General features: G+C 45.2%; 1 protein-coding gene across 3 annotated transcripts in view; it reads left to right on the top strand.

Moving 5' to 3' along the window:
* Positions 1–19,332, top strand: part of MERTK (MER proto-oncogene, tyrosine kinase) — a 146,706-nt gene that overhangs the window by 48,459 nt on the left and 78,915 nt on the right. For all 3 annotated transcript variants that reach the window (XM_045446880.1, XM_045446878.1, XM_045446877.1), the window contains exons 2-4: positions 868–1,273; positions 11,267–11,367; positions 13,355–13,528. In XM_045446880.1, the coding sequence (XP_045302836.1) occupies positions 868–1,273; positions 11,267–11,367; positions 13,355–13,528 (681 nt within the window). The remainder of the gene's footprint in view (positions 1–867; positions 1,274–11,266; positions 11,368–13,354; positions 13,529–19,332) is intronic.

Here is a 19,332-nt window from a genome sequence, read left to right as displayed (position 1 = left end):
ATCACCTTCCTGCCATGCTGTTGAGATGGATATGAAGGACTTTGAATGAGTCACAATTTTCACAAATGGGGGAAGGTGGTCAAAGGATACGAATTTCCAGTTATAAAATGAGTAAGTCCTCGCAACGTCATGTACGGTAAGGTGACTACAGTTAATAATACTGTGTTGTACATTTAAAAGCTGCTAAGAGAGTAGATCTTTAAAGTTCTCAATACAAGAGGGGCACCTGGGTGGCTCAGTTGGTTAAGCATCTGACTCTTGATTTCAGCTCAGGTCATGATCTCACGGTCATGACATCAAGCCCCACATTGGGCTCCGTGCTGGGCATGGAGCCTGCTTGGGATTCTCTCTCTCTCTCTCTCTCTCTCTCTCTCTCTCTCTTTGCCATCGCCCCACTCACTCGCAGGTGCACACTCTCTCCTTCTCTTTCAAGAAAACAAATAAAAATTAAAAAAATAATAATAAAAAGTAAAGTTCTCATCACAAGAAATAAATTTTGTAACTGGTAGTCAACTAAGTTAATTAGATTGTAGTGGTGATCATTTTGCCACATATACAAATATCAAATCATGTTGTACACCTGAAACTTAATATAAGTCAATTGCATCTCAATAAAAAAGAAAAGAAAAGAAAAAAATGGGTGGGAGGAGTTCTATTTCTTAAACATTCTTTAGGAGGTATGTGAACAAATGAATGAATTTGTGAATGAGAATATATGTCCAGACGTGTGTGTTAAATACATTTTGCTCATGTTTTCTGAGGACCCTGAGGATACCCCCTGTCTGTCATCAGAGGCTTAGAGATTGGGAACCTACTTGGAAAATTCCTTTATTTAAAAGGCTAAAAATCAGGTGTTCTGTTTTGCAGCTTTTGCAGAGGTGAAGAAAGAAACCAAGCCTGACCTGCCATACCCAGGAAGCCTGCAAACTGACCACATGCCATTTTCCCTTCCTCACACCAGTGGGTACCAGCCTGCCTTGATGTTTTCACCAACCCAGCCCGGACGACGGCATACGGGCAATGCAGTCCATCCTGGAGTGACCTCTGCTGGGTCAAAGCTCCCGCCTCTTGCATTTAATCATACGATTGGCCACATAATACTTTCTGAACATAAAGATGTCAAATTTAATTGCTCGATCAATATACCTAATATGTACCAGGACATCGCAGTTATTTCTTGGTGGAAAGATGGGAAGGAGTTGCTGGGGGCACATCATGCAATTACTCAGTTTTATCCAGATGACGAAGTTACAGCAATAATCGCTTCCTTCAGGTACGTGTTCTTTTCTTCCTTTCTTTTGTTAAATGTTGTTATGTTATTGCTGATTCAAAAGCAAAAACCTCATAAGTTAAAAAACTTTTTTTTAGTTTCTGTGTTAGCAACTCACCGATCCACTTACAGTGTAGATTAATAGCTGCCGGTCTGTATTGTTGATTTCTTTTACATTGATCTTGGCCTCACTGGAACTGCTGGTTATCAGAGGCTCTGGGTTCTGGGGAACCACTTCCCACCTGACCTACAAGTCACGTCACGCTCTGCTTGACTCAAGAGCTCTCCCAGTGAGTGGGAACGACGTTTCTTACCCAGTATGTGGAGGCGTCTAAATCGCACTGTGAGGGTGGAGGTTTTAAAACAAACAGGCTTCCCACCCCTTTCCTTTGCCTTATCCTCCCTTTCCCCCCCTCCCCTACACCCCCTGCTCCTGCAGATCATGGTACTATGGTAGTCCTCGTGTCACCGTGTCACCGTCTCATTGTTCCACTTTGTTTTGACAGGGGCCAGCCGAATGCATTGGGGGTGGGCGTGGGGGGGGGGGTGACAGAGCCAAGTCAGCAGGTATCTGGAATAACCCATTGTCCCTAGGACTGAGTCATCGTATTTCAGAGTACCGCTGACAGTGAGACAGCTGCTTCTCTTCTCCCCATCCCTTTTTTATTCTCTACTCGCTCTTCTTCAGCCAGGAGGGGTTTGAGTGTTTTGTTTTGTTTGGTCTTGTTTATTTGTCTTTGCATGTGCAGTTCTAGAACTCGGTGGACCTGTGGTCATTAAAAGCTCAAAATGAGGTCAGGGCCGTGCAGAGTTGGCGCCAGTGCCTTTTCCCTAGGATTCCTGCGCTCCGAGCGAGGGGAGCCCTCTTTGATCTGGTGTGTTTTCACTTTCCCTGGCCTGATGCTTGGGGCAGTCCCGGACGGTGTCCCGTCTTTTGGTGAATCATTTGATGTTTCCTTTTCAGAAAACTGCCTCAGAGATACCACAGTACTGACAGCTCCCGTTAGAATTTAGTGTGTCAACATTTCCAGAAGATGCACCTTGGGGGTTTGTTTTTTTTTGTTTCTAGGGGTTTTTTTTGCATAGTTTTTCCAAGTTATAGGCTTGGTTAGCATCAAAGCAAAGAACACAACTGTCACGTTTTCCATTGGTTGATTTAAATTTTGGCTGGGACTGTCAGGCTGCCACCCTCAGCCGGTGGCTGAGACCACTCAGGAGATTTGACTGCATTTTTTTTTCTGCATCAACTACAAGACACAGATGTTTTATCATGATAGAGACACAGCTTCTAATGATCCATTTAATAATGAATAAGGAGCAGTTTAATGGCTTAAAGGAACGAAGAGCCGGGACATTGGTCCCACCAGGTATCATTAGGAGGAAAACACTGCCCTGCTCTCTCTGGGCTGGGAGTCCTGAATGGGGGTCCTGCCACTGGACAGCTGTGAGACCGTGGGTGAGTTGCCTTCTTGCCAAAGAGATAGGTTTGCATCACGTGACCAGCAGCTTCAAGTGTGTTCTAAGGGGCCATGGGATGTTTAAAGGACTTAAATTGGAGAGTTTTAATTAAAAAAATATTTTTAATGTGACACTCAGATTTTTTTTTTTATTTGAGAGAAAGAGACAGTGAACAGGGGACAGGGGCAGAGGGAGAGAGAGAGAATTTTAAGCAAAATGCTCAGTGTGGAGCCCGACTCAGGGCTCAATCCCGTGACCCTGCGATTATGATCTGAGCTGAAATTAAGAGTTGGATGCTTAATTGACTGAGCCACCCAGCTGCCCCAAATTGGAGAGCTTTTAAACTTAGAACAGACAGTGTCTTATCTTGGACTTGTGTCTTTAGAGTTCAGAAGGTGACCTGGGTCATATTTTCAGAACTTTAGAACAAAAATTTATACTTTTGCATGTACTCAGTTCCAGTCTCATAAACTCATTCTGAAGGGGAAAAAAAAAATCTTATCTGACCTCCAAACTAAGCCATACAGCAAATTTAGTGATCAGAATTCTCATAAACCGTGGACACTCAGCTGAATTGAGTAGCTTTGGGGACAGTACTGAGTCCACCATTACAATATTCTTCAAGTATATTAATGTTCAGGTGACACAGGAGCCGTATGAAGGAAATTGTAGTGACTGAATCAAGACTATAAATATCCGTGTAATTTCTTGGCAAGAAAGAAGGATGTTGGAGACCCTAAATATGGTATCTTCTAGATGATGACTTTGAGGTCCCTCTGAGTAGGGTGACTTGCCCGGGGTCACTGGAGAGTAAGCTGTCACCCTTAAACGGGGGGCCTGGTTTGCACACTTGCAATGTCATCTCTTCTCCCATCTCTTGGGCCCTGAAAGAAATCCACTCTGGTTGCCAGGAACAGTGAAGAGTTAAAAACTAGTTCTAGGCCTTCAACACATGGAATTCATTAGCTTGTAATTTTCTTGGAGTTGCCCTTAAGAATACCTGTATGGGCCACGTGTATTTAAGGGAATGTACAAAATACATATGTGTATATTGGCAGGGGTCAGAGGAATATGGGGAGAAACACGAGGTGTTTGGAGTTAGGACATAAGCCAGTTTTGTATAAGGTGTTATTATAAGAAAGGGTAATGAATTTCGAAAATGATGGGGTCTCCAGAGAGAGGCCCCCACAAATTGTACCAGCATGTGTGTTTTAAATATGAAGCAGTTGTGAGTTGCTAGAGACTGACCAGGATTGTGGATGTGATTTAACTTTCTGAGTTTTTGTTGGTTCCACATTTCCTCTTTCATATTGGGCAGGCCCCACACTTGAACCCCCAAATGCCCCATTCTAAAACTAAGGGTCAGTCAGCTATCTGGTCTTTGGCCCTAAAAGTAGGTTAGGAGATATGCATACTTGTAGTTTTGGCCTTGAAGTATCGATTTAGGGGAGAGGACCTGGCATCAGGACTGAGGGGGCACTTCTGCCCCTCAGGACCCAACCCATCTTTCGGTCAAACCTCAGTTTATTGAGACCGGGGATGGGGGTGGATGTGGAAATGATAAAAGAAGAAGTTCATGTGCATTTAAGTACAAGCCCCACCCTACTTGGGAAAGGTTAAAGGGGATTTAACATCAGGAGTAAGAGTGTTCCTAAAAGGTTTTTAGAAACTGCTTGGTCTTAGTTCCTCTATGCGTATATTTTAAATTTATATTAAGGGCACCTGGGTGGCTCGGTTAAGCGTCCAACTCTTGATTTTGGCTCAGGTCGTGATCTCACGGTTCATGAGTTCAAGCCCCACATCAGGCTCTGAGCTGAACATGGAGCCTACTTGGGATTCTCAGTCTCCCTCTCTCTGTGCCCCTCCCCTGAGCCCTCCCTCTCTCTCTCTCTCTCTCTCTGTCTCAAAATAGATAAATTAACTTAAAAAATAGTTATTTTAATAGTAATATATGTATTTTGTTAAATACTTAGAAACTACCAAACATGTACAGAGAAAGAAACCATGGCCCACAACCCTGAGAAAACTTTTCCAAGCACATATGAAATTAATATTCCTGAAATGAAATTAGCATTTTATGACACACATGATTATATATCTCGTTCCCCCCACGTAACATCCTATTATGAATGTTCTCCTGTATTATTAAACGCCTTCAAAATACTGACTGCTCTATGCCACTGTAACCTACTGTTGTAAAGCAGAAGCAAATACAGAAGGATGTATGTGAAATTGTAAAGGGAAAACCTTAAAAATTGTTTTTGCATAATAATGAATAATGGGGCATATACAAGGGAAAAAGTAACTGATATGGTGCTTCAAGCCCAGGTGTCCTCTTGAGCTGAGTCCATTCTTTGCTGATAATTCGCATGTTTTCTTCTTTCACTTGGACATCTACTGTAGGTGTAGGGAACACTGTGTCTGCCAGCAGGTTGGGGTATTCCTAATTGATGGCTTGGTGATTAACACTGAAAATTGCACCCCCCGCTCTCCCCAGACCCCATATTCCTGACCTAGTCCTGGATGGTGCACACCTCAGGTTCTATCTCTCCAGAGCTTGTAGCAATTCTCCTTTGTAGGGCTTAAGCCACCAGGCTTAAGCCAAGCCACCTCGGCTCTCTGACTGGTATCTTGCCTCATTTGCACTTGATATCAGCTTGAAACTGTAGCTCATCCATTTGTGCAGATCCCGGGATGCTGTGTAGCCGGGACCTTTCCCTGGAGTCTCTAAAGGAGGGGGTACTTTTTGGGATACAGTTAGCTCTAAAGTCGGGCATAAGGTATAAGGAGCTCTCTGGCTTGGGTAGAAACACTCCCTGGTCAGGTAAAGCATTCCAGGGAGGCACCAGCCATCAGACCAGAAGACTGGGGGGACCAAACTCTCAAGCAGAAACAAAAGCCAATGTTCCTGTAGGCCAGCCGGCCCTGCACATTTAGTTATTGGGGTAATTTGTGGCAAAGGAAAAGTATTTTGACATGTTTTTTGTGTAGTCTAGGGATTCCCCACTGGGAATTCAATTCTAGCTTAGTTCTCTGTAGCTAGAGCTGGACGGATTTTATAGTTTTCTAAAACTTGTATTTCTCTACAACTGTTTTTTTCATTTTTAATATTTTTATCATGGCGAAATATACATAGGATATACATAGGATAAAATGTACCATTTTGACCCTTTCCGAGTATACAATTCAGTGGCATTTAAGTACATTCACTTTGGTGTGGCACCCATCACCACCATCCATCTTCAGAACTTTCTCAGCCCCCCAAAGGGAAACTCCATGCCCATTAAACACTAACCCCTCATTCCCTTTTCCCCCAGTCCTTGGTGACCTCTAATCTACTTTCTTTGCCTGTGACTTTGACTACTCTACATACCTCATGTAAGTGGAACTGTACCCCATTTGTTCTTTTTTGTATTTCTTTTAAGAAGCCTCTAGAATGTAGCTGCTACTTCAGAGCCATGTCTGAGCAGGCCAGTCTACATGTGATAGGTCTGAGAAACAAGGAGTCTCTGTGTCCTTACAGGACGTACTGGGACTCAACCCAGCTGAGGCCACCCTGGTGTGATGGGCTTTTGCAGATGCAAAGAGCCCTGTGGCTCTGTCCAGGTGGTTCCTGTCTAGACGCGGTGGCTGAGTCTGTATGGTGGCTTTGGTTTTCCCCGGTTCAGATGTTTGTATTTGACCAGAATCTGACACAATTTTTATACCTTTTTCAAAGCAGTGCATACACATGGTAAAATACTCCAACTGTTCAAAAATCCTCTCTTCTGCTCCAGCCTCCAGCCCTTCCCCAACGAGGAGCTGTGGTTATCCACTTCTTGAGTATCTTTTGTAGGTATTCAATCCTTATGACTCGTGTGTGTGTGTGTGTGTGTGTGTGTGTGTGTGTGTGTTTGCGTGCGTGCGTGTGCGCACGTGCGCCTAGCCCTGGAGTTCATCTAATAGAACGTTACAACTCTGGTTAAATCAGTACCCAGGACTTCACGTTTTTTGTGGCTATGTAAATGCTGTTTTCAGCTGAGTCATACATTAGGCTGTGGTTACATCTTACTTCTTCACAGCTTTTTGATTGTCCTCAATTTAATAGTTTCCTTGCTTGTTAGTTTGCTTAATTTTCTAAGTATCACTCTCATTTGTCCCTAACCTCTACATACATCTCCTCTCAAAGTGATGCGATTACCAGGCCTGATCTTTTCCTAGGAGATGCCTGTCCTGTCCTTCTCCTGCTCCAGTCTGGACAGGTTGCTCCCCAGGTCTGGGGTGCAGCTCTGTCATCTTTACTCTTGTTCTGGGGGCCCTTGTTTCTCCCTATTTCCTCCTGGAGCCCAGGTTCCGCACCGCCCCCAACCCCGCCTCTTGGCTTTTACTCCTTCGCTTTGGCACAGAGCCCATCCTCCACCAGCATGGACCTTGCATGTCTGAAAATGCTATTGTGTTTTCTATCCTCACATTGAGGTAGTTTGTCTGGATACAGAACTCAAAAAGAATAATTTCCTGTTGTCATTTGGAAGTCATTGATATATTTCCTTTTTGCCCCCAGATTTGTTCTTGAGAAGTGTGGTGGGGTTCTGATTCATTTGTGAATGACTCACTTTACTTCTCTCTGGAAGCTTCTGGACCTCCACTTTATCTTGGAGTTGTGACATCTCCTGATGAGAGATGGGTGGTCTTGGTGGGTCTTTTCTCTTCCACTGTGCTGCCCACCTACAGGCCTGGTTAAGAAAGACCTAGAATCTAGCCCTGGGGCATTTTCTTGAATTATGCTCTCCTTCCTGTGTTCTTTCTGGAACTCCTCTTACTCAGTTGTTGGAATGCCGAGATTGCTATTCTGAGCTCAGAGCCTTCGCTGGGAAGCCTCTAGAGACTGCGCCTGCTGTTTCCTTTAAGAAAGGGGAGAAGTTGGGGACAGCAACTCTTCTCCACCTCACCCCCCACCCTGCTCTCAGCATGGCAGCCTTTACTTGCATGTCTAGGAAGCAACATGTAGAATTATTTGTGGAAAATCTGGGTCTGGACTTGCTAATCAATGCAGGCACGTAACCCATCTCCCCAGGCGATTGCTGACCTCTTCCTGATATGAATGACTAAAGACAAAGTTTTGATCATGTTTCCTTTGAGCTCTCCTTTTCTCCTCCTGGTTGAATTTTCCTTACTTGCTGGTTGGCTTAAGATGCTCCTAGACTTTTCATGCCCTTTGCGTGTGATTTCTGAAGTCCAAGCTGTGCTGCTAAACTATTACTTCCACCCGATAGTTTCTCAGTCGTCCCCCCCCCCCCGCCCCACACACACAGGGGTACTTTGCATCCTTGGGCTGCCTTCCTCGGCCTTGCCCTGCATCCCTCTGTGGCCCTCACTTGCATTCTGGCTCCTGACTACCTAAGTCATGTGACAAGGCTGCTGCAACCCTGGGCTTCTGGACCCTGAGCCAGAGCCAGGTCTTCAGAGGCACAGCTGTCCTCAGCCTATCAGATCTTATCATCAGTCCAGCTCCTGGGCCTGGCCTCAAGACAATGACTCCTCTTCTAAAATGAACCTGTGAAATATGTGGAAAGGACCCCCTCTTTGGTAGCCATGACCTTGTTTTTTGGTTTGTTTTGTTTTATTTTTTGTTTGTTGGTTTGTTTTTGAACTGCAAAGAAAACTAGACTGCTCAGCCATGCAGAATCTTCAAGAGCTCCTAGAAGCAGGTGCACCATTCAGCCCCTGGCTGATACTCATACTGGTCCGGGCACCATTCTAGACACCTGCTTCTCTCCCTCTTTCTTCCTGCCACCATGACATCCAGGAAGATTTATTAGAGGAGGGTCAGCTAACCCCTTATTTGGAGATATTTGTCCTGTGAAGTCTCTTTCCATGTTCTCCCAGTGACCTCTAGACATTGTGACCTTCAGTCCTGCCCTAAAGCATGGAGAGATCTGGCCTTTCTTTGAAATCCCGAGTCCTCCCCAGGTCCAACTTCCGTTCTTCAGGTGCAATTCCAAAATTATATCACTCCCGCACAGGAGTGAGGGGAGAGGGGAAGGCAAAGTATTCTGAGTCAGTGGGGCACTGCTCAGATTGGCACATCAGAAAGTGCAGGTGACAGATGATAGTCACATTATTGGGCCTTGGGAACAGTAAGGAGGTAATATTAACCCAAGCAGCTCTGGTTCTCCTCATTCTGATTGACACCATTCTTTTTTTTTTTTTTTTTTTAATGTTTATTTATTTTTGAGACAGAGAGAGACAGAGCGTGAGCAGGGAGGGGCAGAGAGAGAGGGAGACACAAAATCGGAAGCAGGCTCCAGGCTCTGAGCTGTCAGCACAGAGGCCGACGCGGGGCTCGAACGTACGAACCGCGAGATCATGACCTGAGCCGAAGTACCAACTGAGCCACCCAGGGGCCCCTGATTGACACCATTCTTGATGTGTATTTTACTTACTCTTTATCAGAAGCTAAAAGGGAACTGCAGCATGGTATCACTGGGGAGAAGTTGTAATTTAAAATGTTCTATGTTTGTTCTGAAAACCGTGTGTTCAAGACCGTGTGTCCAACCTCAAGTCCAAGGGGCCTTGCTTGCAAATTGGCTCCTGATGCCACTGTGCTGTTTGTTTATCCTGGCGGCTGCCACCTGTGGGCCGAGATGGCGTCCCCTCCTCTGACCTTGCCAGCTTCCTGGTCTCTTTTAAGCATTAAGCTTCAGGCCTTGATGGGTTGAGGGATGGGTCTTATTTTGCTTTGGGATAAATAAGTTGTATCAGGGAACAAGCTACTAGAAAGGAAGATGGACCCCTCCACAGTTTTCTTCTTTTACTTTCTTTCTCTAGCCACAGCCTGTGCTCTGTCTGATGAGCACAGTAGAAGAAATCAGTGCCTTTGGGTCAGTGAAGGTGTCCCCCCCTTTGAGAGCGTTTGAGGGCATTTCAAAGAGTTCCTCATGCCCTCACCCCTTCCCACACCCAGCTAAGGGCAGGTTTTGCCTAACTTCTTGTGTGTAAACATGTCTGAAGGGTGGAAAGCAGGATTCTGAAGCTCTTAGAGCTAAGGCCACCTGTTTATAGCAGATACTTTACAACATGTAGTGTTCAAACTATAGTATAAGGAAAATGAAAGAAAGGTGATCTATAATAAAATAATACAAATGTGAACATGTAGATGCCTGGCATGACCACTCCAGGAGAGATCATAGAATACACAGGGACTTGCACCCTGGCACGCCCCTCACGCACGTGGCAGCCGCAAATAGGGAGGTGCTGTCCGTGATGTGAGTCATGGCCAAGTTCCAAACAGGACAAAGGGATGGCAGCCCCCATTTTCAGGTAATTGCAGTCCTGGGTATTAGGTGGATATTAAGACCAGACAAATTCTTTGTGTGTCTATAAATGGAATTGGGTTCTAGTCTCAGAAAGTCATTTGGGTTATGGAACAGTTGCCCCTGGCCCCTAAAAACCATGGTGCCTCCTAGTTATTGTGTCCACATAAAGCAACCCTACAGGGGCGCCTGGGTGGCTCAGTCGGTTGAGTGTCCGACTTCGGCTTGGGTCATGATCTCGCGCTCCGTAGGTTCGAGCCCCACGTCGGGCTCTGTGCTGACAGCTCAGAGCCTGGAGCCTGTTTCGGATTCTGTGTCTCCCTCTTTCTTTGACCCTCTCCTGTTCATGCTCTCTCTCTGTCTCGAAAATAAATAAATGTTAAAAAAAAATTTTTTTTTTAATTAAAAAAAAAAAACAACCTTACAAATTTGCAGCAAAATGCCTTGATGGGGCAATACCCCAACATAGAGAACCCTGGTACAGAGCCTTCCATAGAAGGCAAGAGGAGGGACAGCATATGTGTTAGTCATGTTTCTTCAGAAAAAACAGAACCAAAGAAGGAACGAGAGAAAGTTATTTTAAGGAATTGGCTAATGTGATTGTGGGTGCTGGCAAATCTGAAACAGGCAGGGCATCAGCTGGAGACCGAGGGAAGAGTTGATATTATAGTCTTGAGTCCGAAAGCAGTTTAGAGGCAGAATTCCCTCTTCCTTGGAGGACCTCGGTCTTTGCTCATAAGTATGGCTCTCAGCCGGCTGGATGAGGCCCACCCATGTTGTGAAGGGTAATCTTTACTCAGAGTCTACTGATTTAAATGTTAACCACATATGGGTGCCTGGGTGGCTCAGTCAGTTGGGTGTCTGTCTTCGGCTCAGGTCATGATCTCGCAGTTTGTGGGTTCGAGCCCCACGTCGGGCTGTGTGCTGACAGCTCGGAGCTTGGAGTCTGCTTCGGATTCTGTGTCTCATTCTCTCCACCCCTCCCCCACTTGTTCTCTGTCTCTATCTCTCAAAAATAAATAAATGTAAAAAAAAAAAAATTAAATGTTAACCACATCTGAAAAATACTTTCACAGAAACATCTAGAGTAATATTTGGCCAAATATCTAGATGCCATGACCTGGCCACGTTGACACAGAAGATTAACACTCAGAGCATATGATAAAGAGGTTGAAGAATGTTCTTTTCCTATAGCAGAAACTCAAAGGGTATTCAGTGTAAATATCTCTATGTGTTTTCTTTGAAGCATAACCAGTGTGCAGCGTTCAGACAATGGTTCATATATCTGTAAGATGAAAATAAACAACGAAGAGATTGTGTCTGACCCCATCTACATCGAGGTGCAGGGTAAGTCCAGAGGCTACAGAGTGACCTGTATTTATTGCTTTGCATATAAAACTCTAGAGTTTAGCATGCTCATTTATAACTCTGTAATCAAACTTTGCAAATTCATAAGCACCGACATTTTATAAGGTGATCCTCTTTTTAGACTTCAGGTAATAATAAATAAATGGCGTGAATTCAATTCTCAAAGTTTTAGCTCTATCCTGAGCAATAGGGCTGAGATAAAAAACAGATTATGGACTTCTTTGTCCTCAGGTTATTTACAGTTTAGAAACCTGGAGACTTTTCTGGAAGCGATATGCATTCCATTATCTGGTTCTCAGTGCTGGCACCAGGTACCCTTCGCCTGGTCTAGGGATGATTGGCCTATTATTCAACATCGGTACATGCGGATGGTGAAGCCAGGAGGGTGAGTGGTTTTCCTGAACTGGGTCAGCAGCTCAATCTGGGACTCATTTTGGGCCCTAGGATTTGTCGGGTAGATGGTTCAGTGCAGTTCCATGATGTGACATAAGACGGGCTCAGTGTGGGTCCGAATGAGACATCGACTAGAAGAAGGCGGTCTCTGCCCTCAAGGAACTTGAACTGCAGTAGGGGATGTGAGCTGATGGCTAGGTGAGCCCGGGTCTTGGGGCGCATGCCTGGTTCTGCAATGGCGGTGCCTGTCGAGGAAGCCTTCAAGGAGGAAGCACCTCTATTCTCACCACAAGTTGTCATTCCTCACCAGCCTGCGGGCTGCCTCCAGGGCCCTTGCATCTTGGCTGTCTGAGATACCCCTGCCAGCAGAAGCACCCAAACACCTTTCTTTTCTACTTTCTCCTGACCCGCCTCACCACAGGCTTTAGAAAAAACAAGTGGTTGGCTTTTCAGGGAAGTTCAACCAGAACTGTCTCACAAGGAAAGCCTCCTCTGCTACCCATCCTTTTGCAAACCTAAACCTCATACCCACTAATGCTGCAGGAGGCCTGAGGTGGGGAGGCCCCTCAGAGGAGTCTGTGTTAGCGCTCTGCTCTAGGCCCATCCCGGGCTGGACAGCTAATGCCTCCGCAGGGTTATGTCAGCACCAGCCCTAGGGGAAAGTGGGGGTGTGCAGGATGGTAGTGTCCCTACATTTGCTGTAAATGTTGGGAAAATGTTGAGAGGACATTTAACTTGTCAGAATCCCAACAAAATGCCCAGGGCAGGATCACATTAGGTCCAAATGGAGTTTTGCAAAACTTTGAAATAGGAATAAAGAAGCCCATTATGTCACTCCCACATCATTCCTTCTGGGACCAGATCTGTGAGTTCCCAATCCTCAAAGAACATGGTTTAAGTGCCTGAGGACGGTTAACTTGACTTGTTAATTTTTTGGCATGTGCTCCAAGTACGTACTCACTGGCTTTCTCTGAGGTATTTCTAAAGTTCCCTTCCTTATGGCCTCGATTCTGAATAACAGTCAAAGATCTTAGGATTGGAAGTATGTAACTGTGTCTACACTGTTATCATTAGAATGCACTTTGAAAAATGGCCAGCCCTGTATAAGCCCTGTGCAAGCGTACAGATGTTTAAATTCATTATCATTCATCTTAAAGGGACACACGCAGTGGATTGTCCTCAAAAACAGGTGGACCTATTACGTGGCTTTGTTTTCACTCCATGTGTAATTTGGTAAGAAACACTGAAAAACGTGCCAGCCTGTCCCAGGAGTTGGAATAATGCCTGATTTCAACACCGCCAGGCCTCCCTCCCTTCTGGTAAAACCAGTTCTGAATCACCATCATAACCCCTTTGAGAAAGTGTCCTAGAAAGCCGGCTGGAGCTAGTTGGGTAAGAATTAGCTTCTATTCTCTCTCAGCCAACCTTCAGAAGGTGCAAACTAGCCATTTCAGACCAGAGGTGGTATATAAAGAAATCTATTGCCAAGTTCTAGAACAGTCTCCATTCCCCTTGGGGCTCTGCCTTTGCTTGAAGATCTGAAACGTTCTTTCATTGAACTCTTTCTCCGCAGGACTTCCTCACTTTACTAGACAGCCTGAGAGCATGAATGTCACAAGAAACACAGCCTTCAACCTCACCTGTCAGGCCATGGGCCCTCCTGAGCCCGTCAACATTTTCTGGGTTCAGAACAGCAGCCGTGTTAATGAACAGCCGGAAAAATCCCCTTCTGTTCTAACTGTGCCCGGTAAGTCCGAGTCGTGTGACTTATTTATTGTTTCCTTTCTAATAGTGAGAGGGATCACAAGTTTGGTGACCACTGCCTTGCACTAGCAGCAGATAGAAGAGAATGAAACACAGGTGTGGCAGCTGAGGTGAGGGTACGTGGAAAAGAAACCCCGGGAGTGAGAATTCACAGGCCAGGGCTGGGAAGTGGGTGAATGCCCTGAAGGGTGTCTGTGGTTAAGTTAGCGAAGTGGCCGGAGTCCCTGAGCCCGGGCAGTGGGAGTCTTGCTCATACCTCCCATTGCAGCTGGCGCTTGGCTGGCCTGGCAGGCCATGCACTTCAGGAAACCACTTGACGCGAAGACCCCTGATGTGAGGTTTGACAGCAGGGAACCCCACTGGTCACGCGGCACTGCTGTGGGATGACTGAGTCATTGTGGATTGTGGCCGCGCTGATGGTGGTCATCTTGATTCCCATCCGAATGGAAGTATCTTGGCTTTGTTCCCATCACTTCCCTGACAAGGCTCTTGGAGTCAATGCCCTTGCTGTTTCCCGTGCTACGAAAGCCCAGTGGACTCCTCTCTGGCTTCTCTCATGGCATCTTTTCAGCAACACCTAGCAAGGGCACCACCCCCAAATCCTTCCTTTCTTCACGCAGTCAGCGACCATCTTGCCAGGGAGTGCTGTATCCCAGGGGCTGTCCTAGGTTCTGAGAACACAGGGGTGAACCTCTGGCAACAGTCTTCCTGGCTTCCTTCCCACCCCACTGCTTCTCCTCTGCCCTTGACAGGCGCATCCCTGGACCCACTTCTTTTCACTCTGAGACAGTCCCGCCACCCTGGGAGAGTTCCTCTCTGTCCTTGGCTTCAATACTATCTGTGCAACGGTGGCCTTGGGCTTTGTGTCCTGGCCCAGCCCTCTCTTCTGAGGTCCAGGCTCATGTATCCAAGTGCCTCCTTGGCATTTTCACTTGCTGGTACATAAGTATCTTAAAATGAAGCTCCTGTTCCACCTCCTCTCCACACTCTCTTTGCCCCAGAATTCCCCATCTTAGTAAATGGTATCACCATTGGCCCAGCCTTCCTCTTTCTCATTCTTCATGCCAAATGCACCAGCAAGTTCTGTCCATTCTGCTTCTACGGCGCATCCCGAATCTTGTTTTCTCTCCTTCCCTGCTCCACACCGCTGTCAGCACCCTACCAGTGCAGTAAGTAGCTCCCTAACTGGTCTCTTCGCTTCCAGCCCTGTCCCCACTCCAATCCATCCTCCTCAGTGGCTCCCTGTCATCTTAGACTATCACTCAGACTCATTGCTGTCCCTGCCCATCGGCCCTGTGAGCTCTGGCCTCCGCCCAACTCTCCAACCCAACCCGATGCACCCTGCTTATTAAGCACTGGTCATCCTGATTGTCTGTCATTTCCTCAGACACATTGCCCTCCTTCCTGCCTCAGGACCTTTGCATCCTTTCTTCTGTCTGCCTGCACTGTTCTGCCCTCTGCCCTCTGCCCCATGACACAACTCAAATATTACTTCTTCTGGGAAGCCTTTCCTGGTCATTCAACTATTTTCAGACCTTCCCACCTCTTTATGGACTCCCAGTCATGTGTTGCACTCGCCACAGTCTATAATCACCCCATTTATTTCTGTAGCTTCCTTGTCTGTCTTCTCAGAGAGTATATGCTCAGCAAGGACAAGGACTTTGTCTGTCCCAAGGCAGTGCCTGACTCATAGAAGCACTCACTGAATATTCATGGCAAGAATAGACCAGCAAATGAATGCCAGCCCCTCGGTTTTATCTCTGGATCATTTTCCTAACTCCTGACTCCACGAGGAATATTACGGTTTTCTCTCCCTCCATCTGAATTATTTTTGAGTCTCCCCAAGAAGCTGATAATCAAGCTACTTTTTAGTTTCAAAGTCAACTTGGAAAATACACCCCACCCCTTCTAGGATGGTAGCTCTGAAGTCCTGTAAAGACATTTGTTTTTATTGAGGTGAAACTGACATACAGTTAAGTTGTGTAGAATTTAAATGCACAACTCACTGAGTTTTGATAAATGTAGACACGCATGTAACCACCCCTTCAATCAAGGCATAGAACATTGTCATCACCTCGGAATGCCCCTCAGGCTCCCTTCCCATCAGTCCCCACCTCTCATAGACAATGGTGTACTGATATCTGTCATCACGGATTAGTTTTGCTAGTTCTGTTTTGTTTTGTTTTTTTTTTTTTAATGTTTATTTACTTGTTTTGAGAGAGTGCACGCTAGCCTAGCCGGGGAGAGGGAGAGAGAGAGAATCCCAAGCAGGCTCCTCGCTGTCAGCATAGAGCCCAACACGGGACTTGATCTCACGAACTATGAAATCATGACCTGAGCCGAAATCAAGAGTCGGATTACTTAACCAACTGAGCCACCCAGGCAGGCGCCCCTGGTTTGCTAGCTCTTGAACATTAAATAAATGGAGTCGCGAAGTGTATATTCTTTTGTCTCAGGCTTCTTTCCCTCAATGTGACATTTTTGGGATTCATCCGTGTTGTTGTAGGAGTACTTTGTGATTACTGCTAATAGCGCTGTTACGTTATGGATATGCTACATTTTGTTTGTCTGTGTGGTGAACATTTGGGATGTTTACAGGAGTTGGCTATGATAAAGCAGCTACAGATACTTGTGTGCAAGTTTTTTGGGAGACATATGTTTTTATTTTGTTTTGGGTAATACCTGGGAGAAGAATTGCTGGATCGAATATGAGGTATATGTTTAACTTTTAAAGAAACCACCAAACTGTGTTCTGAAGTTACACCAAGTTCTATTCCTAGCAACAGTGGATGAGCATTCCAGATGCCCTATCTACATCCTTGCCAACGTTTGCTATGGTTAGTTTTTTCATTTTAGACACCCTAGTGGATGTGAAATGGTAAATTTTCAATTTGCATTTCATTTCCCTAATGTCTAATATTAAATTCGATTTAGAAAAAGATTTTAGCATTTTAGCATTTTTTTCTTGTGCTTATAGACCAGTCATATACCCTTTAGGTGAAGTGTCACGTCGGGTCTTTTGCCTATTTTCATATAAATCTTAGAATCAGCTTGACAGTTTTGCAAGAGTCTGTTGTGATTTTGTTTGCAATTTTTTTTTTAACGTTTATTCATTTTTGAAAGACAGACAGTGTGAGTGGGGGAGGGATGGAGAGAGGGAGACACAGAATCCGAAGCAGGCTCCAGGCTCTGAGCTGTCAGCACAGAGCCCGACGCGGGGCTTGAAGTCACAGATTGCGAGATCATGACCTGAGCTGAAGTCGGACGCTTAACCGAGCCACCCAGGCACCCCGCAACTGTATTTTTTTTTAATTGGTTTTTTTTTTTTTTTTTTGAGAGAGGGAGAGTGCATGCGCATGGAGCGGGGGCTTAGGGGGCAGAGGGAGAGAAAGAATCTTAAGCAGTCTTCACACCCAGCATAGCGGGGCTCAATGTCACGACCATGAGATCATGACCTGAGCCAAAATCAAGAGTCAGATGCTTAACCAACTGAGCCAACCAGGCACTTCTGCAATTGTACTGAATTTCTAGATCAATTTAGGGAGAGATCGCATCTTAATAATATGGAGACTTCTGATCCCAGAACACACACTATCCATTTATTTAGGTCTCCTTTAATTTCTCTCAGGAATTTTTTTTATAGTTTTTGATGTAGAGGTCTTATATGTCACTTGTTAAAGGGATTCTTAAATATTTTATGTTGCTGGTATTGGTAAGTAGCACATTTGATTTCATTTCCCAATTGTTCACTATTAGTATATAGAAAATAAATGGATTTATGTATGTGGATCTTACATCCTACAACCTTGTGACATTGATGTATTAATTCTAAGAGGGCTTTATTGTTGTTGTTTTGTAGATTCCTTGATTTTCTATGTAGACATGTCACCTGCAAGTAGAGACAGTTTTACTTCTATCTGTCCAATCCTTGTCTTTTTATCTCTGTCCCTTTCCTTATTTTAGTGGCCAAGACTCCAGCACAATGCCGAATAAAAGTGGGGAGAGTGGATGTGTCTGTCCCAGTCACCAAGTATGAAATAAACTGTGGGTTTGGGACAATGCCTTTCACTAGGTTGAAGATATTTCTTTCTATTCTCAGTTTGCCAAAAATTGTATTTTTTTTATCATATGATCATAAGAACTCAGGAAATATTTACAATACTTAATGATTACAGTTTTGTTACAAGACATACGCCTTGGGTGATACCTGGGAGGGTCCTCAATGCAGAGTTTCTGTGCCCTCTCCTCTTTGAATTAGGGTGTTTCACCCTCCTGGCAGATCCAGGAAAAGGCCACTCTACTAAGCTTTGGGGAGCAGATTTTTTTTGTGGAGGTTTCCTTACAAAGGCGCTTCTGATTAGATCACTGGCCATGTGGGGGCACTTGGGTGGCTCAATTGGTTGAACATCCGACTTCAGCTCAGATCATGATTTCATGGTTTGTGGGTTCAAGCCCTGTATTGGGCTCTGTGCTGACAGCTCAGAGCCTGCAGCCTGCTCCAGATTCTTTGTCTCCCTCTCTCCCTACCCCTCCCCTGCTTGCCCTCTGTCTCTCTCTCTCTCTCTCTTTCTCAAAAATAAACAAACATTTAAAAAAAAAAAAAAGAAAGAAAGAAAGCCTAAACCATTGACCATGTGATTGAACACAATCTCCAGACTCCTCAACCCTCTTATCACATGGCTGGTCATTCTCTTGACCAGTTTCTGTAGGGGCCAATTGTGAGTCACCTCATTAGTGTAACAAAGCCACTCCTGTCACTCAGGAAATTATAAGGGACAAAAGCTAAATTCCTTATTGTACAAAAATGCTTATGAGGGAAATGGGCTGTAATTTTGTTTTTGTAGTGTCAGATTCTGGTATCAGGGTATCGTTGACCTCATAAAACTAGTTAGGGAGTATCCCTACCATCTCTATTTTCTGAGAGAGTTTAGTGATGTTGGTGTTGTTTTGAATATTTATTTTATTTTTGAGAGAAAGAGAGAAACAGAGCATGAGCAGGGGAGGGGCAAAGAGAGAGGGAGACACAGACCTCTAAGTGGGCTCCATGCTCCATGATGTCAGCACAGAGCCTGATGCGGAGCTCGAACTCATGAACGGTGAGATCATGACCTGAGCCGAAGTCAGATGCTTAACCAACTGAGCCACCCAGGTGCCCCGGTGTTGTTTTGAAAAGACACGCGTAAGTTCAGTGGAGGCCGCAGTAATGTGTTTTGGACACAATATTCTTGATAATGCAGTTTGCATGACTTTTTTGATGAAGGCTAATAGTTTGAGGTTAACTGAAATCCTTAGGTCTTTTATCTCATCAGTTACTCCAAAGTCAAAGCTCTCCTGGTTCTTTTTTTTTTTTTTTTTAATGTTTATTTACTTATTTTGAGAGAGAGAGAGAGAGAGAGACAGAGAGAGAGAGACAGAGAGAGAGACTCCCAAGCAGGCTCCAGGCTGCCAGCACAGAGCCTGATGCGGCGCTTGAACTCAGGAACTGTGAGATCATGATCTGAATGGAAATCAAGAGTCAGATGCCTCAGGCTGCCTGGGTGGCTCAGTCCGTTTGGCCCAGGTCATGATCTCACAGTTTGTGAGTTCGAGCCCCGTGTCGGGCTCTGTGCTGACAGCTCAGAGCCTGGAGCCTGCTTCAGATTCTGTGTCTCCCTCTCTCTCTGCCCCATCCCCACTCATGCTCTGTCTCTCTCTGTCTTAAAAATAAATAAAACATTGAAAAAAAAAATTTTTTTAAGAGTCAGATGCCTAACCAACTGAGGCACCTAGGTGCCCCAGAGCTCTCCT

The sequence above is a fragment of the Leopardus geoffroyi genome, chromosome A3 (assembly GCF_018350155.1).
Source record: "Leopardus geoffroyi isolate Oge1 chromosome A3, O.geoffroyi_Oge1_pat1.0, whole genome shotgun sequence".
Classification (NCBI taxonomy): domain Eukaryota; kingdom Metazoa; phylum Chordata; class Mammalia; order Carnivora; family Felidae; genus Leopardus; species Leopardus geoffroyi.
Note: the sequence above shows the minus strand (reverse complement) of the source record. Positions and strands in the feature narration are given on the sequence as shown.